This window comes from Sipha flava, unplaced genomic scaffold (genome assembly GCF_003268045.1).
Source record: "Sipha flava isolate LNK unplaced genomic scaffold, YSA_version1 293_pilon_pilon, whole genome shotgun sequence".
NCBI classification, from domain to species: Eukaryota; Metazoa; Arthropoda; class Insecta; order Hemiptera; family Aphididae; genus Sipha; species Sipha flava.
Window position 1 is genome coordinate 975,580 of NW_020272964.1, and position 15,925 is coordinate 991,504.

General features: G+C 26.0%; 2 protein-coding genes across 5 annotated transcripts in view; both read right to left on the bottom strand.

Annotated features, from left to right (window-relative positions):
- The window catches only part of LOC112685831 (neurobeachin), a 214,300-nt gene that overhangs the window by 176,959 nt on the left and 21,416 nt on the right, over positions 1-15,925 (bottom strand). The window lies entirely within an intron of this gene.
- LOC112685836 (neurobeachin-like) overlaps positions 4,450-15,925 on the bottom strand; it is a 77,103-nt gene continuing 65,627 nt past the window's right edge. The window contains exon 2 of the mRNA XM_025557862.1: positions 4,450-4,648. Within this exon, the coding sequence (XP_025413647.1) occupies positions 4,583-4,648 (66 nt within the window). The 3' untranslated portion in view covers positions 4,450-4,582. The remainder of the gene's footprint in view (positions 4,649-15,925) is intronic.

Here is a 15,925-nt window from a genome sequence, read left to right on the forward strand (position 1 = left end):
ATACAAACATTTTACTTGCAAGATCAAAAGGGCCGTATATTTATTATTTTGTTGTGCCAGAAGGGCCGCGTATCATTATTATTATTATTCTTCTATTTGGTTATAAGGACCGCATACTAATTTATATTTATTTTTAATTACTGCAAATTACACGAATATTATATTTATATTTGTTAGGTTGTAAGGACCGCACATTATTTTTATATTATATTTTTCTTCCGTTTGGCCATAAGGGCCAAGCACTCATACATAATTATTTTATTATTATTGTTGGGTCAAAAGGGTCAAATCCTTTTTATGTATTATAATTATACTGGTTGTGCCGAACCGGTATTTTAGTTAGGCTCAAATAGCCAGTGTTTATATTATTATTATTTATACAATTTACGTGTTGCTGTGAATTTTACCTGTTTATTATTATTATTGTTAAATTATTTATCTATTAGTTTATTACCATTTTATTTAATTATTTAATACACAGCAAGAGTAGTTACCACCTTCGTGTATCATTTATTTCATTAATTTTAGTTCCTATTTATTTTTTGTCTTAGAATTTAAGTTAGACACAGACAAGTATTCACACACCACTACACCACATAGTCGGACAGTACTTGCGCGGCAATCCCAACCACTGCTGTCCGGCATACACACATACACATTATAGTCGGTCGGTGGTGTGCGACACGCAAAAGTCGGTGTCCGGGAGTGCGGCATACTATTTGTAGCACCCGGCACAAACAGTATTAGTATTTATGTAATGATTTGGATGTAAATATTTATTTCCAATCCAATAGAAAAAAATCAATAAAATGAGTTGATCAAAAATTAAATTGAATACACATTGTTTAATTAATTTTTTTGGATGGTTGTAATTAGTATTAAATACAAACATTGCATGATATTAGAATACAGTTTTGATTAAATTTTAGTTTTATCTTTAAGCATAAAATATACATCAAAATAGTATGTAACACTACTAAAATCAACTGTTTCAAACATTATTTTATTATTTTGTAATAGTAATTTACAAATTATAATCAAAATCAACGGTCATCAAAGTTACTATTGTTTGTATTATTTGTATAGTTTGGATCAAAATTCATTCTTACAAGTTACATAAAAGCTTATAAATAAAAAGCGAATTTTTAAGTTTTTACATATATTTAATAGCTTTCTGCATAAAATAAGGATGAAAAATGTGGACGACTTATGTATCATAAATTTCATAGAAAAACATTATTTTGTATAATAAATCATAAAAATATTAAATATTTTGTTAATTTCTCATCGTAGGAAATAAATTTTATTTGTTTTAAGAATGATACAAATCATTCAGTCTTCTGTATGTAATAAAGTAGGTACTTCAAATAAGTACTAAATAGGTAATGTTATTCATGGTTCTCTCAAACAGTGATTATACCATGGATAATAAAATCATTTTGGCGGACGACAGTATTTATTAAAAATTGGAATTATTCGGCCAAGGAATCATAGAAAATCACTTCCTGAATATTTAACTCTTAGCTTAGTTATTAATATGAATAATTCACCAAGAAATCAGTTGTCGTAGATAAGCCGTTCAGTTTATAAAAAAATATTTTAACAGATAGAAGAAAAGATTAAACTCTTGACCACTTGAAGCAATACGTTATTGTAAATTAATTTCATAAAGTTATGTCTAAAATAATAAGATCTATTAAATACATATATTATCAATTATTTAATTATTTTTTTTTTTTTTTTTTACAATTTACCAAATTAACGTTAACAACTTTGTCGAAAACAGTTCACTATTGTTTTTATAATCATATAATTATTTTTAAATTTAATTATATTTAAAAATAGAGTAACTATTTTAAATTTATATAATTAAACAGTATAAAAAAAAAACTGTATTTTATCTTGCAATGGTAATATTATGTATAATATTATGAATTTATTATTTAACTATGTACCTATTATTTTAGTTTAAAATAAATTGTTTTAAAATTTATTATACAGGTATAACTTCTTTCCGAAATGGTGGCAACAGTTATTTTTTCTTTATTAAATATAGTTTTATAACACTTTTTTTTTTTTTTTTGTTATTAAATATGAATTATTTTATATACATCTGAACTTAATTAATTTACTAAAGAAATTATGTATCTAAATACAAAATTGAAGGTTTATGGTTGATTTTAAAAATTCAGTATATTATAAATTTATACGTAGTATCAGGTGCAATATTAATTAATATTATTTCGAGGGACAAAGTCAAACTTGTAAGCATACTAAAACCAAATCAATGTCTAATGCACATTTCTATGCCAATACTATTTCTATTTTTTACATTACCTTATCCATAAAAACATAAATTTAAAATAGACAAGTTAAAATCAAAACTTACTACAATAAGAAATGCCAAAGGACATTGCATGCAATCCTACAACATATTATTCTACACAAGACACGCTGTAATAAAGTAGAATAATTAATATAATTGTTATTAAAAAATTGGCACTAGATTAAAGTTTGAGCCAGAACTAACAACATAATCACAAATCATCAACACAATATTGTTATTTTAAGAAAATAAATAATTTCCTTCATTTTTTTAAATAGTTCTTTTGAAATAGTCCACGAAACAAAATAAATAAAACCAAATCTAAAGGAAAGACTATTAAAACATTATAATGTATGCCAAAAAAAGTCCGAAGACAATTATAATTTCACAATATATTCCAACAACACGTCCAGTTGGCGGAACAAATGTAAATTAGCATTCTTAGGATTCAAATGGTATTAATTGTATATCCGCAACAGCCCTTGACAGATAAACAAATCAAGTTTAATAATATTACCTGTGAGATTTATCCATTTAAATACAATCAATCTAAATCAATTAAGCTAATCTGAGCAATAATGAGATCACCGGAGCAATTGTCATAGATTACTCGTTATTCACAGATAGGTGTACAAGGAATTTCTTCTCGAGTATTTTTAGAATAACTTAATCTTACCAAGACTCTTTTGAGATCGATTTTCCGGTAAACATGTAGGAGAAAAAAAAAGGGCATGGACAAAACAACAATACTCTATAACACATTTAGGTAGCAATACCAACTGCAATACCAATTGTAAACTATTGTTTCACGATGTTTTTATGACCTGGAAAATCGTATTACATAAAGAACATTCAGAGCAATAAAATTAAATCGCACACACACATACACACACACTTCGCTTATTCTTGTAGGTGGACTTGTTTTTCATCGTATCGTATATTTCAGTTAAGTACGTAATTTTTCTAATATGAAGGATTCGATAGCTAGGAGATTTGCAACAAAAAGTTCCCTTTTCTTGATGTGTTATTTATTTTCTTTTTTGATTATGCATATTTTAAAAACGAAAACTCATATGACCCGTATACATTTCAAGTAACTAGATTATTCAAAAATTGTTTATTTATTTTTAAATTGTATTTTAATCAAATATTGAATGCAATGTTATTTAAAAAATATCTTAAATAAAATATTAAATTATTATACAAGTAGGAGTTATTTAATTATAATCTATAACTAAAATTCATAAAAACGAACCAAAACTTTTAAAATTAAACAATATTTTTATTAAATAAAATAAAACAACTCTGATGCAATACTTTAAAATATTATAAACACTATTTACTGCATGCTATTAAGCTACAATGAACCTAAATTCTAAGCTTTATTTTTTCAGAATATAGCAAAAAAATAACTGACATACAATAATGTATATTTTAAAAAGATATTTTCGGGATGGCAAAGGCACCAACTTCTAAAGTTTTATGTATTCATTCTGTCGATAGTAAATTGGATACAAAATACAAATGGTCAGTTAAAATAGTTAGTTTTTATTACCATTAAGTAATTTTAGAAATGAATATAAAAAAAGTATGAAAAACGATAATGTTAACAACCAATTTGTAAGCATATAGTTGAAATTTTGAGTTGATGTGTACGTCGCAAGTCGAAAAATAAGATGACTGAAAATTTCAAATTACAATTGAATAATTTGTGACAAATTGTAACAAATTTGTAACAAATTGCTTTTTAACGAAAATTATAGTTTGACAATTGATTGTTAATATAATCTACTCAGTTCATAAGAACATTTCAGGTACAAAATACCCCTCACTGTGAATTTTATAAACATACACATTAAAATGAATTATAAAAGTTATAGGTAAATACACAGAATAATACAAAATCAATACTTATTGTTATATTTTGTCACACAATAACATAAAAACCATTATAATAAGATAATTATCATTTTGTACACTCACTTAAACTAAGAATTGTATAATTCTCTAATAAAAATTATCAACTTTAATTAATCAACCATAAAGCAAAATGTATACAATATTTATGTTATTAAAGTTTATTGAAAAAAGAAAATACATGTGAATACTTGGTTAACATAAGCTTATCAAAAGAAGATTAACTTAGAAATATTATCGACCAAGTCACCTTTCAAAATTTTCAATGGAATGCATTACTTATAAATTATGGAATGTGTTATTTCAATGTGAGTGTATTTTTTCATGTTCTTGATATCATTATTTAGCACAACACTTATCTCTGACCGTCTTTTGTACCAATATTTTCAGCATAATAAATTCATCCTACAGAAAAATATGCAATAAGAATGAATACGATATCTAGCTTATATTAATAGGGCTGTTGGTTATTTTTGAAAGCCAATTGTACCCTCCTCAAAAAGGAGTACGATTCTAAGTGGATTTGTATGTGTAAATACTTTTAAGCATCAGCCAGTAACTGAACGACTGTTTTACTTCGAAAAAACTTACATACCCCAATAGTTAAGACTAAATCTTATAATGTAGATGAACTAAATATAATTAGCACTTAAATTTAATTTTAAAATAATAATTCACTTAATTAATGTCAAATATTTTCATTATTCATTTTCATCATAAATTTTCAATAAATAATTAGCTAAATGTAATTTCAGTCAGCACAATATATTAAAATCCTTCTTTCATTCAACATAATTAGCTGATTTTGATTTATTTATTAGTTCAGAAATTATCCATGTTTTCTAAATTTTCATTCTATTTGCAATGAATTGAGATAATTTAAAAATCACAAACTCACCACCTCATACTTTATACTTAAACACTATACAAGAGCAAAATTATTTAAAGGGATACAAAAATTAAGTTTCAAAAAAAACAAACAGATTTGCATCGTAGAATTGGATTGCGTTAATGATATTACGATATTTTCATGCTTCAATATCATTGGCCAATTCTCTCAAGCAGATTTAACCATAGTAATTACCCGTAAACTCTAAGGTACTATACAACACATTAATGTAACATCTGGTAGATAATATGCAATGTTTGTCACAATCAAATATCACTAATATTATCAGCAATAGTTGTAATCACGATTTATTCTTCAATTAATAGTTGTTTTCAACATAGAAATAATAATATAGTATACTAAATTAATTTATTTCAAAATATTATTTGAAAAATTTAAATAAAAAAAATAATAATAATAATAATTTACTTTTATACAAACCAGTACAACGAATGTATTTTTAAGGCTTAAATATACTAAAAAATATAGATCCGATTATGTAGGATTATTTCAAAATAAATGAAAAACGTTTTAAATTATACACTACGAAAAGTTAATAAGAATTATATTGAAAAATATGTAATAATTATTTATCTAACTAAACGGATTTTCATTTTTTTGTTACTATACTCGATTACATAAATAATTATTATTTTAAAATAACATATCAATTTTTTTAATAGGATGTAAAGATATGTTCCTATATTATCAAAATATATATATATAACTTTTTGGATGGGACAGCGTAATTTAATAATAAGAAATCTGCGTTTTAAATATACTTTAAATATTTACATGTATATATAAATAATATATATATATATATGCGTTTTCTGGTACTGATGTTTAATTTGAATAAAGAACTTTCAAAAACCCACCAAAACATAATAAAATAAATGGTATATTTCAATTATCCTTGACTTGGAAAAAAACAAACAATGTTATAAAAATCATCACAACAATTATACGATGTTTTTAAGTTACAATTAAATTAATTATTTTCATTTCAAATTACTATTTCTGGTAAAACACAATTATTAAAAAAACTTCATTTTTTAACATTCTCTGGTTGACTGAATAGCGAAAATGTTTTGGTTAGCAAGAAGATTTAAATGTAATACAGCAAAAAATTAAGATGGAATTCTAGACACGTGAGTTATACACACATTGTAAAACGCAGCTCAGGTTTAATTTGGGCTGATATTGATTTATTGGAGTACTCTATATGCACGACAGCAACAATAAAAAAAAAAACCACTGTGTTCACTAGGTCGTGAACATCGCGTTCGCAATTTCCGCGGCCACAAATTGTGCAGATATACGTGACACAACGTACCGATAAGGCACCTAGTTTTATCACTACTGAACGTGATAAAAAAACTAAAACGACAGAAATTATCAAAATCAAGAAAACACCGACAAGGTGTAAAAAGGATATATATAACATAAAAACAAATTTACACTATAAATAATAACAGTACATAACATTTATATACATTTAATGTACAGTTAATTCAATTTTCAGAAAATTAAATGTAAAAATAATAATTATATTTAAATGCATCATATGATAGAAAACCAATTATTTTATTTATTAAATTAGTTATTAAAAAGTAATAAATGTACCAATTCATGAAAAAAAAAATGCACGTAGATTATATAAGTGCAATTGGTAAATTACCTTAGAATAAATCGAATAACTATATTTATACATTTAAAATGTTAAAAGTAAAACAAACATTTAAATGCTATAAATCGTCACATGAAATCTAAAAATGATATGACAAATAATTAGTTAAAACTATATCATTATTCTCGGAAAAATAACAAAGATGAAAATATAAAACAATTAATCTATTGTCAAAATAATGTATATGGTTGCTTGAAAAAAAAATCTGAACATTAGTTAAAAAAATAAATATTTAATACTTCAACAATTTTTTAAATATAATTTCTGTTAAGTGTATATTATTTCATAAGGCTAATGGCATGGATTAGGCGGTTTATTTAACTATAACAATATAAAAAAATAAATAAAACAACATTCAGAGTAATCTTGCATATAACGTTTAAAATTATCATTTATGTAGTATCCATCTGTACTACAATTTTTAGTTAATATTATAATAAAATTAAAAAAATAATAATTATAGTAATGATAATAATACCAATAATAATAATCTTATTTTATTATGGTTATCATTCTGAATTTCCACACTATACACCAATTTCTTCAACAATAAATATTATTATAGGTAATACATATAGTTCACTAATATAAAATGTGTAATTTAGATATATTAGTTTATTACTTAAAAATTTTATATTATTGACGTATCAATACTATTAAAAATTCGTTATTACAAACGATAACATAAAATGTACAAGTACTTCTAATATTTTTTAGCAGTATGAATATATCATATGCAATTATATCTTTTTGCAAAACGTTTATTACAATTTGTTTGAATACATTTCATTGATACCATAAATAATACCAGTTTAGTTGTATAATATGTAAAACAATTATTTATAATATAAAAATTAATAAAAATGAAATACTGAAGTAAACATTCACGAAATTACGCTAATCGCTTGAACGTTCTTAGCATACAGTTATTATAATAAAGGTTTATTTTTCAACGTTCAAAATTTCTGAAACATACTCCCGATGCCTTTTTAAAATTCCTTCAATGAATAGCATGATTAGGCCAATTGTTTTATGTTATCATGATGGTTTGAATTCCAAACAGTGCTTAATAAGGTGTGGAATATTAAAGTAATCGTATCTCTAATATAAAACAAATTTTCTAAAAACGAAAGGAAAATTGTGTCAACGTATGAACTTAGTATGCTGTATATTATAGTATCCATTTTAAAAGTGATATATATTTACAATGCATATGCTTTTATCGTCTGAAAACTCACCATAGTTGAAAAATGCATTTACTATTTATTCATTTTGTGTTATTGGAGAATAAAAAATTCTTGAAAAATTACCATCAATATAAACTTCAATGAATAAGTAATTTTAGTATTTTATGAAAAAAATTTTTAGTTTTTATCTAACTGCCTACTTTAAAAAAAAAAAAAATTCCAGTAATGTAATTAACAGAGTTTACTATGACAACGACCCTTTCAAACTCTGGTCGATAACCGCAGCAGCCCTTTCGAATTACAATTTTAATTAGATTCCAGTTTAACGGGGATTTCTGTAGAATATGTCAGCCCTTGTCAGCCCAACCAATAGTAAGAAGAATCTCGATAGTACTGAACCATACTTGAGTCAATGTTTTTTTTACCATCACGCGAAGTTACCTCCAACATTTCTCTGCCATCTATTTAAATAAAATCAAAACATGTAAACAAAGTGCCAGAAACAATGTAATATCATGATGGCGATGATGACATCTGTCAGTGCTTAAAATTTGTAGATTTTTAACATGTTACTTACTAATATTATTTAGCAATATTAACAAAATATCAAAAAATGTATAAGTGTAAGCACTTTTGCAGATATTTACAAAATAATTCTTAAAATGTATTGTTTAATCTTTTTTTTCATTTTTATAAATTTTTATCATACAAAAAATAAATAAATAAAAATACAACGATGTATAATCCGATATCAAAACGAAAATACACGAACTTGGATTTTCAATACATTCACTACGTCACCCAACATCTTGTTCGGAACATTTAGATTTTTTCCCCGGCTTACAAGTATACGGTTTTTTCTTTCTTTCGCATGTAAACATAACAAAGTCTCGCTTTGTACAAGCTCATTTGTTTTATTTGACGGTTAAGGTCGGAGGGTATGCTAATGAAACACCGTGTCAGAAATTCACCTCACCGACAAACCTTCACCATGACGTGAAATATCATCCATCATCGTATAATACAAAAAGATGAAAAACGTGGCTACCTACATATATATATATCTACGACAAAACACAGTACGAAACAGAAAACGAACATCTGTAATAACAGTTATCAAAGTTTGACACCTTATTGCCAACAAAGTACGTGGTTCATACTTGATCCAACCCTCAGAGAATTCCTCATTGTTAAACGTTTCCAAAGCTATTAAAAACATTTATTTATCACAACATAAGCTATAATAAAACAAATGCCCCTTTTTTGACAAAATAAATCAATGAAATAAAAGCTTTTTTTTTATAAATATGATTTATCAATTATACAAATGTTGATATTTAATGATAGATAAAAGGTTGAAGAACGCATGTTCTTTTAAACGATATACTTAATCGAACGTAATTTACTTTGAGAGAAAATATGTATAACATCATCGATAGAGGAGATTTTATTGTTATCATCAATAAATGAGGGGTTAAATTCCTCTGAAATGTTTATAGTAAAATTTGATGATTTTAAATGCTTATTACGTTTGAAATTTTAAAATTTGTTAGTTAAAAAACATATTTATACTATATATAATAACTAATAAACTCTATACCCACCAATAAAATGTTTTGCTGGCTTGGTTTCGATACTCAAAAATGAACTTGAATTTAATAATGCCACAAAAATGTTTAATTGTTTCATCTTAACTAAATGTATAGTAAAAAAACCTACTTTATTGTCAAAACAATTCCAAAAAAAAAATACATTATTCCATTATTTTTGAGGAACTGCTAGTCCAATTCAAAGATTTTTTTTTTTTTAATACGAAAATACAAATTATATATACAATAATAATAAATACAATTATGGTTATAGTTCAATGTTATGTTTTGTTTGATAAAAATATAAATAACAAAGGAAAGAATATTAACATATAATATATAAATAAAAATGAAAAATCAGAAAGGTGTAAGGCAACATCATTATATCATACATAATCCTATACTTCAAAAATAAAAAATTGATAATAGTTTTAATAAATTAATACAATTAAAGTTTAAATGGATACTATAACATAGTCTCCGATTAAACTTAATACATTGTATTCTTACTTTTTTTAAAGTTTGAGGAAAGGTTACTTGAAATTTAACAATATTATTTGCATTAAGGCTTCAGAGCAGATAAAACATTATAATTTAAAATGTATTGACCCGAATTCAATCTAATCAGATCATACGAAACCTACTTTACTTCTTAACTAATCAATTATCAGTGAAAATAAATTGATAATAAAGCTCAAAAAATGTTATAAAAATTGTCTAAAATTTGTTGAACTATATTTAACCTTGATTTAAAATTTTATAAAATATCAAGAGAATAAATCATAATACTAAATACTTTAAATTATCTCGATTGCAATTATAAAGAAAATATGATGCAAATACATAAGTATGTAAAAGCTTCTAAAAGGTAAAAAATTTAAAAAATTAAATCCCATTGCAGAGAAGGCTAAGCTTTAGTATTACAGAATGAACTAAAAATCATAACCTCAGAAAATATTCGCCAAAGAAAGATTATTTTCGAAAATAATGAGAATTGCTATTGTATTATGAACAGTTCTACGATTCATTCAGAATATTTCAAAGATAAAAGTAAATATTAAACATAATTTTATTTTTCATGTTCTGCAAAAATGGCATTAACAATAGGTATCTAGTAACAAACAAGTATATGCATATAAATAAATGGCTAATGGTATAAATGCTTTTCCCATTTATTTTTAAAAATAAAATAATTTTAAAATATAAAATAAAATATTAAACCACGCAATATTAATAGCATTCTAACGGTTTAGCTAAATTAAATTCCTAAATGCATCGAACAAAAAATTTCAAAGTTTTTATTTCTAGTTATATTTCTAGTTTTAGTTCTGTTATAAAAATTAAATACACTAATGAAATAATAAATACTAAGAAGAATAAAAAATATCCAATAAAGTGAGATCAAAAATGAAAGAAATTTTTAAAGCTATTTGGTCGTTAAAAAAAATAATAATAATAATGTTACAACTAAATAATTCAACTATATAACATATCTGTAGGTTTAATTATTATTATTTTTTTTTACTTTTTTTTTTAGTATTATTTCATTTAAAGTATTTTATTTAGTAATAATGTTGTGTTTTTTCATCACTATTAATCCCCATTCAACGAAACGGTCCTCTTTAAAAACCAACCCCTCGTGAAATAGATTATTTTTTTTGTATTTGTCGTTTACTGAACAATGAGGGAAGAATGCTATAAGCTAAAATATTAAAAACAACCATTACATGTTTAAATTGAAACAAAACCTATGTTTGCTCGATTATGTCCACTGCAAATAAAAAATTAACGATCATTTTATCTGCAAATTACGTGTCATTAAAATTTCCCAATGGGTAAGTGACTAATTAATAATTAAAGTAAAATTAATTTTTTTTAAATGCTATTAAATGCATTGATTTATTAGAAGAAATAATGAATTATACATAATATTTAATAAAAATAAACAACAATCGCACAACTCATTTACAATTGAAAACTTAAAGTAAAATATATTATAAACAATAAATGCATGTTATTAAATCATTATATTGATGAAGATATACATTATGTAATTGTTATTAATAAATATATTTTTTTTCCTTGCAATTAAACAGCAATTTTTATTTTTATTAATTGTAAGATTATATAAGATCTTAATACACTATGCACAAAAATAAAGTTTCAAATACAATGAAAAAAACATAAGCAATTTTCATATGAAAATCAATATGTATGTAATAAATTCTTTAACTTTACAATTAAAAATAACACAGTTTGAAGAATGTTTTATAACGTATATATATTTATAGAATACATGTTTATTCATGATTGAATACTGTCAAAAATATTGATGTTAATTTTTCTAATTGTTATTGTTTACATACATGAATGTGTTCGATATTTGAAAATATTTATGTCACAATGTAAACATAAGCACAAATTCGTTTTTGTCGACATAGCACTGATGAAAATTAATTACGGTCGGATATTTTGCCAAAACAATGTTTGGGTGGATATCGGATGTTGGCTTAAAGTTAATTTCTATAGGAAACTACCAACGTTTCCCCTGTTCGATTACATAAATTCGATCAATCGTTTTCTACTAAGATTTTTAACGCTAAAACCCGATTAATTCACAACATTCACAACTCTGGGATCCCACCTGAATTGCTAATCCAAATTTGTTTTTAATAATTAAAAAATCGACTTTTTTATATAAGTAAGGCGAAAAACCAAAAATGCACATAAGAACATATTTTTTGATTTTCGTATATATTATAGATATTTGCATAGAATTTGAAAACATAAAAATAAGTATGTTGTCCTAAATCCACATTGTATATATTACAACGAATGTGATTTCCAAAATTTTACGTAGTATTGCGTGTAATACGGTCGAAAGGACATATTATTATTTGGATAAGGTAAAAACCAATAAAGGTCTCATATTTATAACTATCAATATTACCAATAAATATAATAATATTACCAATCACCAAAACAGATTGTATCACAATTCTGTGGACCGATAAGAAATGAAAACCAATCGATCACCGACCATTTGTCGACCTTGTCCTTAGAAGAATTAAATAAGGAGGCGTCCTCACGGTCCATACCGTGGCAATATCTCACTACTACAATTGCTGTACATATCAATGCCAACACCTTTGATGATGTGATACCCTGACTGTAAAGCCTAGTTCCAGTAACCATAGCCATTGGTTGCCAATATCTACGGCAAAGGAATCACAAGCAGATTAGGTTACAGCCTAGTAAAAATCTAAACCTTACAAATTCGCTAGCACACTGGTTGATGGATGCGGTATGCGACGATATCAATGGCAGACACAGTAGACATAGTGTGATCGATGCGTCCATAGTGGCCATCACGTTAAAGGAATTTTAATATATATATATAGATATATTATTTAATAAAAGAAAGAAAAAACATATAACTCGATAAAAGTGATAGAGAAGACGACGGTGGTGGCACAAAAGAAAACTACGACGGATCTGGTGAACGTAAACACACACCATACACACATACGCGCGCGCCCACACACACACACACACACACACACACACACACACACACACACACACACACACACACACACATAACATACATATATATTATAAGAGAATCCTTTTTAAACTTTTCGTCTCTTTTTAGAAAATACGTCACTATATTGAGAAGCTTTTTAACGTACACGAATATATATATACATTGAGAACCTTTTTTTTTATAAGATATAAGTATTTTTCCCGTATCAAGTATTGTGAAGCACGTGGTAAATTATCTACTCGAAAGTTCGTAAGATGATAAATTATTTATTATTCCTTTTTCCCCCTCCTCCACAGACCGATTTCAACAGGCGTCGTTTATTCATTCGGTACTCTTCATCGACCGCTGATCGTCGCCGTCATCGTCATCATTATCACGAGGCAAAGAATAAAAACCGATAGGTAGCCCCGTACAGACATGGTGGACGAAAAGGGTGGAAAGCGAATAATAATTCATCATCGTTCCCCTCTCTCTGGCTTCACCTCGTCAAAACCAACACGTCGTGTCTTCGCGCGAGACATGCATTACAACGTTATTTTGCATAACACGACGTGATGTGACGGTAATATCGGACGAGGCGACTGCGACGGTAGAAAGTCACCGCAACCACCACCGCTACCATTACCGACGTCTGTGTGAGTAATTCGTTGTGGAGTATATTATTTACTCTTGTCGGTGGTTTATCGTAATAACATACCATTTTATAAATAATTTAACGTCATTATTACCGAGGGTGATAATTTTTTACTATATTTTTTTCGACTTAACATTTTATCATACAAGGCTAGAATAAATATTTACTTCTCGAATATTATTCGCGATTCGTCGTCCGCTATATCAAAAATATTACCGCCTAATCGTTGTTCATCTTACCCCATCTGTCAGTAGTCTACTACCCCTTCCTTCTCCAACACTATTACACTAAGAACAAATAATCCGTTGACTAATGCAGAAAACGGTGCTGCGGGTCAACAATCACACAAGTGAAGTACAGTTTATTTTACTCCCAGAGAAAAAATGCAAATTTTCGATACCGAGCGAAAATATCGGAACGCAGGTGAAATACCAAACATCTCGAAAGGACTCGACATGGTTGAACTGTAAATACTCGCTGTCATAGTAGGACTAACAATACAATTTCGCTTGATATCACCTTCGCTTTTCTACTAAAAAGTTACAAAACGAATAAATAAAAAGCAATTTTTTATTATATATAATGCAAGTTCAATTAGATATTTTATACACTAAATAACTAACATATAGAAGCACTTATTACAAACAATTTTCATTTTCAATAAACAGATTATTTAGGATTTTATCTTGACATACGTTTTAGAAAGGAACGTGTCCCTACGTACACCATAAATACCCACGGAATAAAATGAATAAAATGAAAACTGTTTTTTTTTTTTTTTTTTTTTAATTATTTTTTATTATTTTTACCTATTTATTTATTATACTAAAATTGATTTAGTAAATTAAATAATATAAATAAAGGTATTATAAAATAAAAAATTTATTATTATAGAATAAATTTTCTACCGACGTATTATATCTGCGTTTTTACTTTGAGCACACGTAAAAAGTTATTTTACGTTATTTGTTATGAACAAAAAGAATTTAAAACGTTTACCTGAAACTAATACATTCTCATTATTACATAAACAAAGAATACATAATTGGAAAATTGAATCTAATTTATGATATACTTATTGCCTTTGATAATTTATAATTTATATGATCAGTGTATCTCCATTTTTCCTTTGTCATATATAATATAATTTACACACACTTTTATATTTATACAAGGCAGTAAAACTGAGTTTTATTTTAATTCATACATAAGATTGTTAAACTTTGAACTTTGGTCAAATTACAGTTCAATGACTGCATGTTATAAGGTGGTTCAGTGGCGTACTCAGGAAGGGGAGTTTGAATGTTCAAACCATACTGAAATTTATTTATGTGATCCATTGTCAATATATCTAGTAATATAAAATTAATTAAAACCAAAAGAATTATCTTGTGAAATCAATACATTTGAAATACGTGGTCGTAAAAATATTGAACCCCCTCCACTGAAAATAATTTCCATGCACGCACCGAGGCGATTGTATATAAACACACAATCAACTATTTGAACCTGTTCACGCCGATTTCGCTTTTTGGACGGGATAACCTATATAGATATATCTGTTTGATTCGATATTCGAGATATAGTTTGAAAATACGTCTTCATGTTAATTTAACATATAAATACTAAAAAATTATTTAGGAAATAATAATAACATTATAAGTGTCGAAGTTATTTGAGGTCCATCGTGAATCAATCATGCATATCCAAGACCGGATAAAGCACCTATTGGGCTCCGGGCCTGAAATTTTTTATGGGCCCTTTTGACAAAACATGCTTTACAAAGCTGCTCGCTACGCTCGTAGAACGATAAATTTTTTTAGCTATTTCACAAATTGTCAATTGCTTTATAAAATTATAAAATTAATAGGTGTATAAAAATTATGTCTATAAAATTTTGCGTACCAACTGTTTGATCAGTTAATTTCAGTACTAATGTCTAGTCAATGCTTGGATGTAGATGTAGTGAAAAAATAATTAATACTCTTTAAGATAAGTTAGTTTATTAAACTGTTAAAAATTATCCTAAGTACAATCAATTTAAGTTAGTTGTAAATATTCTAAGTCCAAATATTTAAACTATAGAAATTATTCTAAGTCCTAACAATTATACTTTATAAAATTAGTTCAAAATATTTCTAAATCC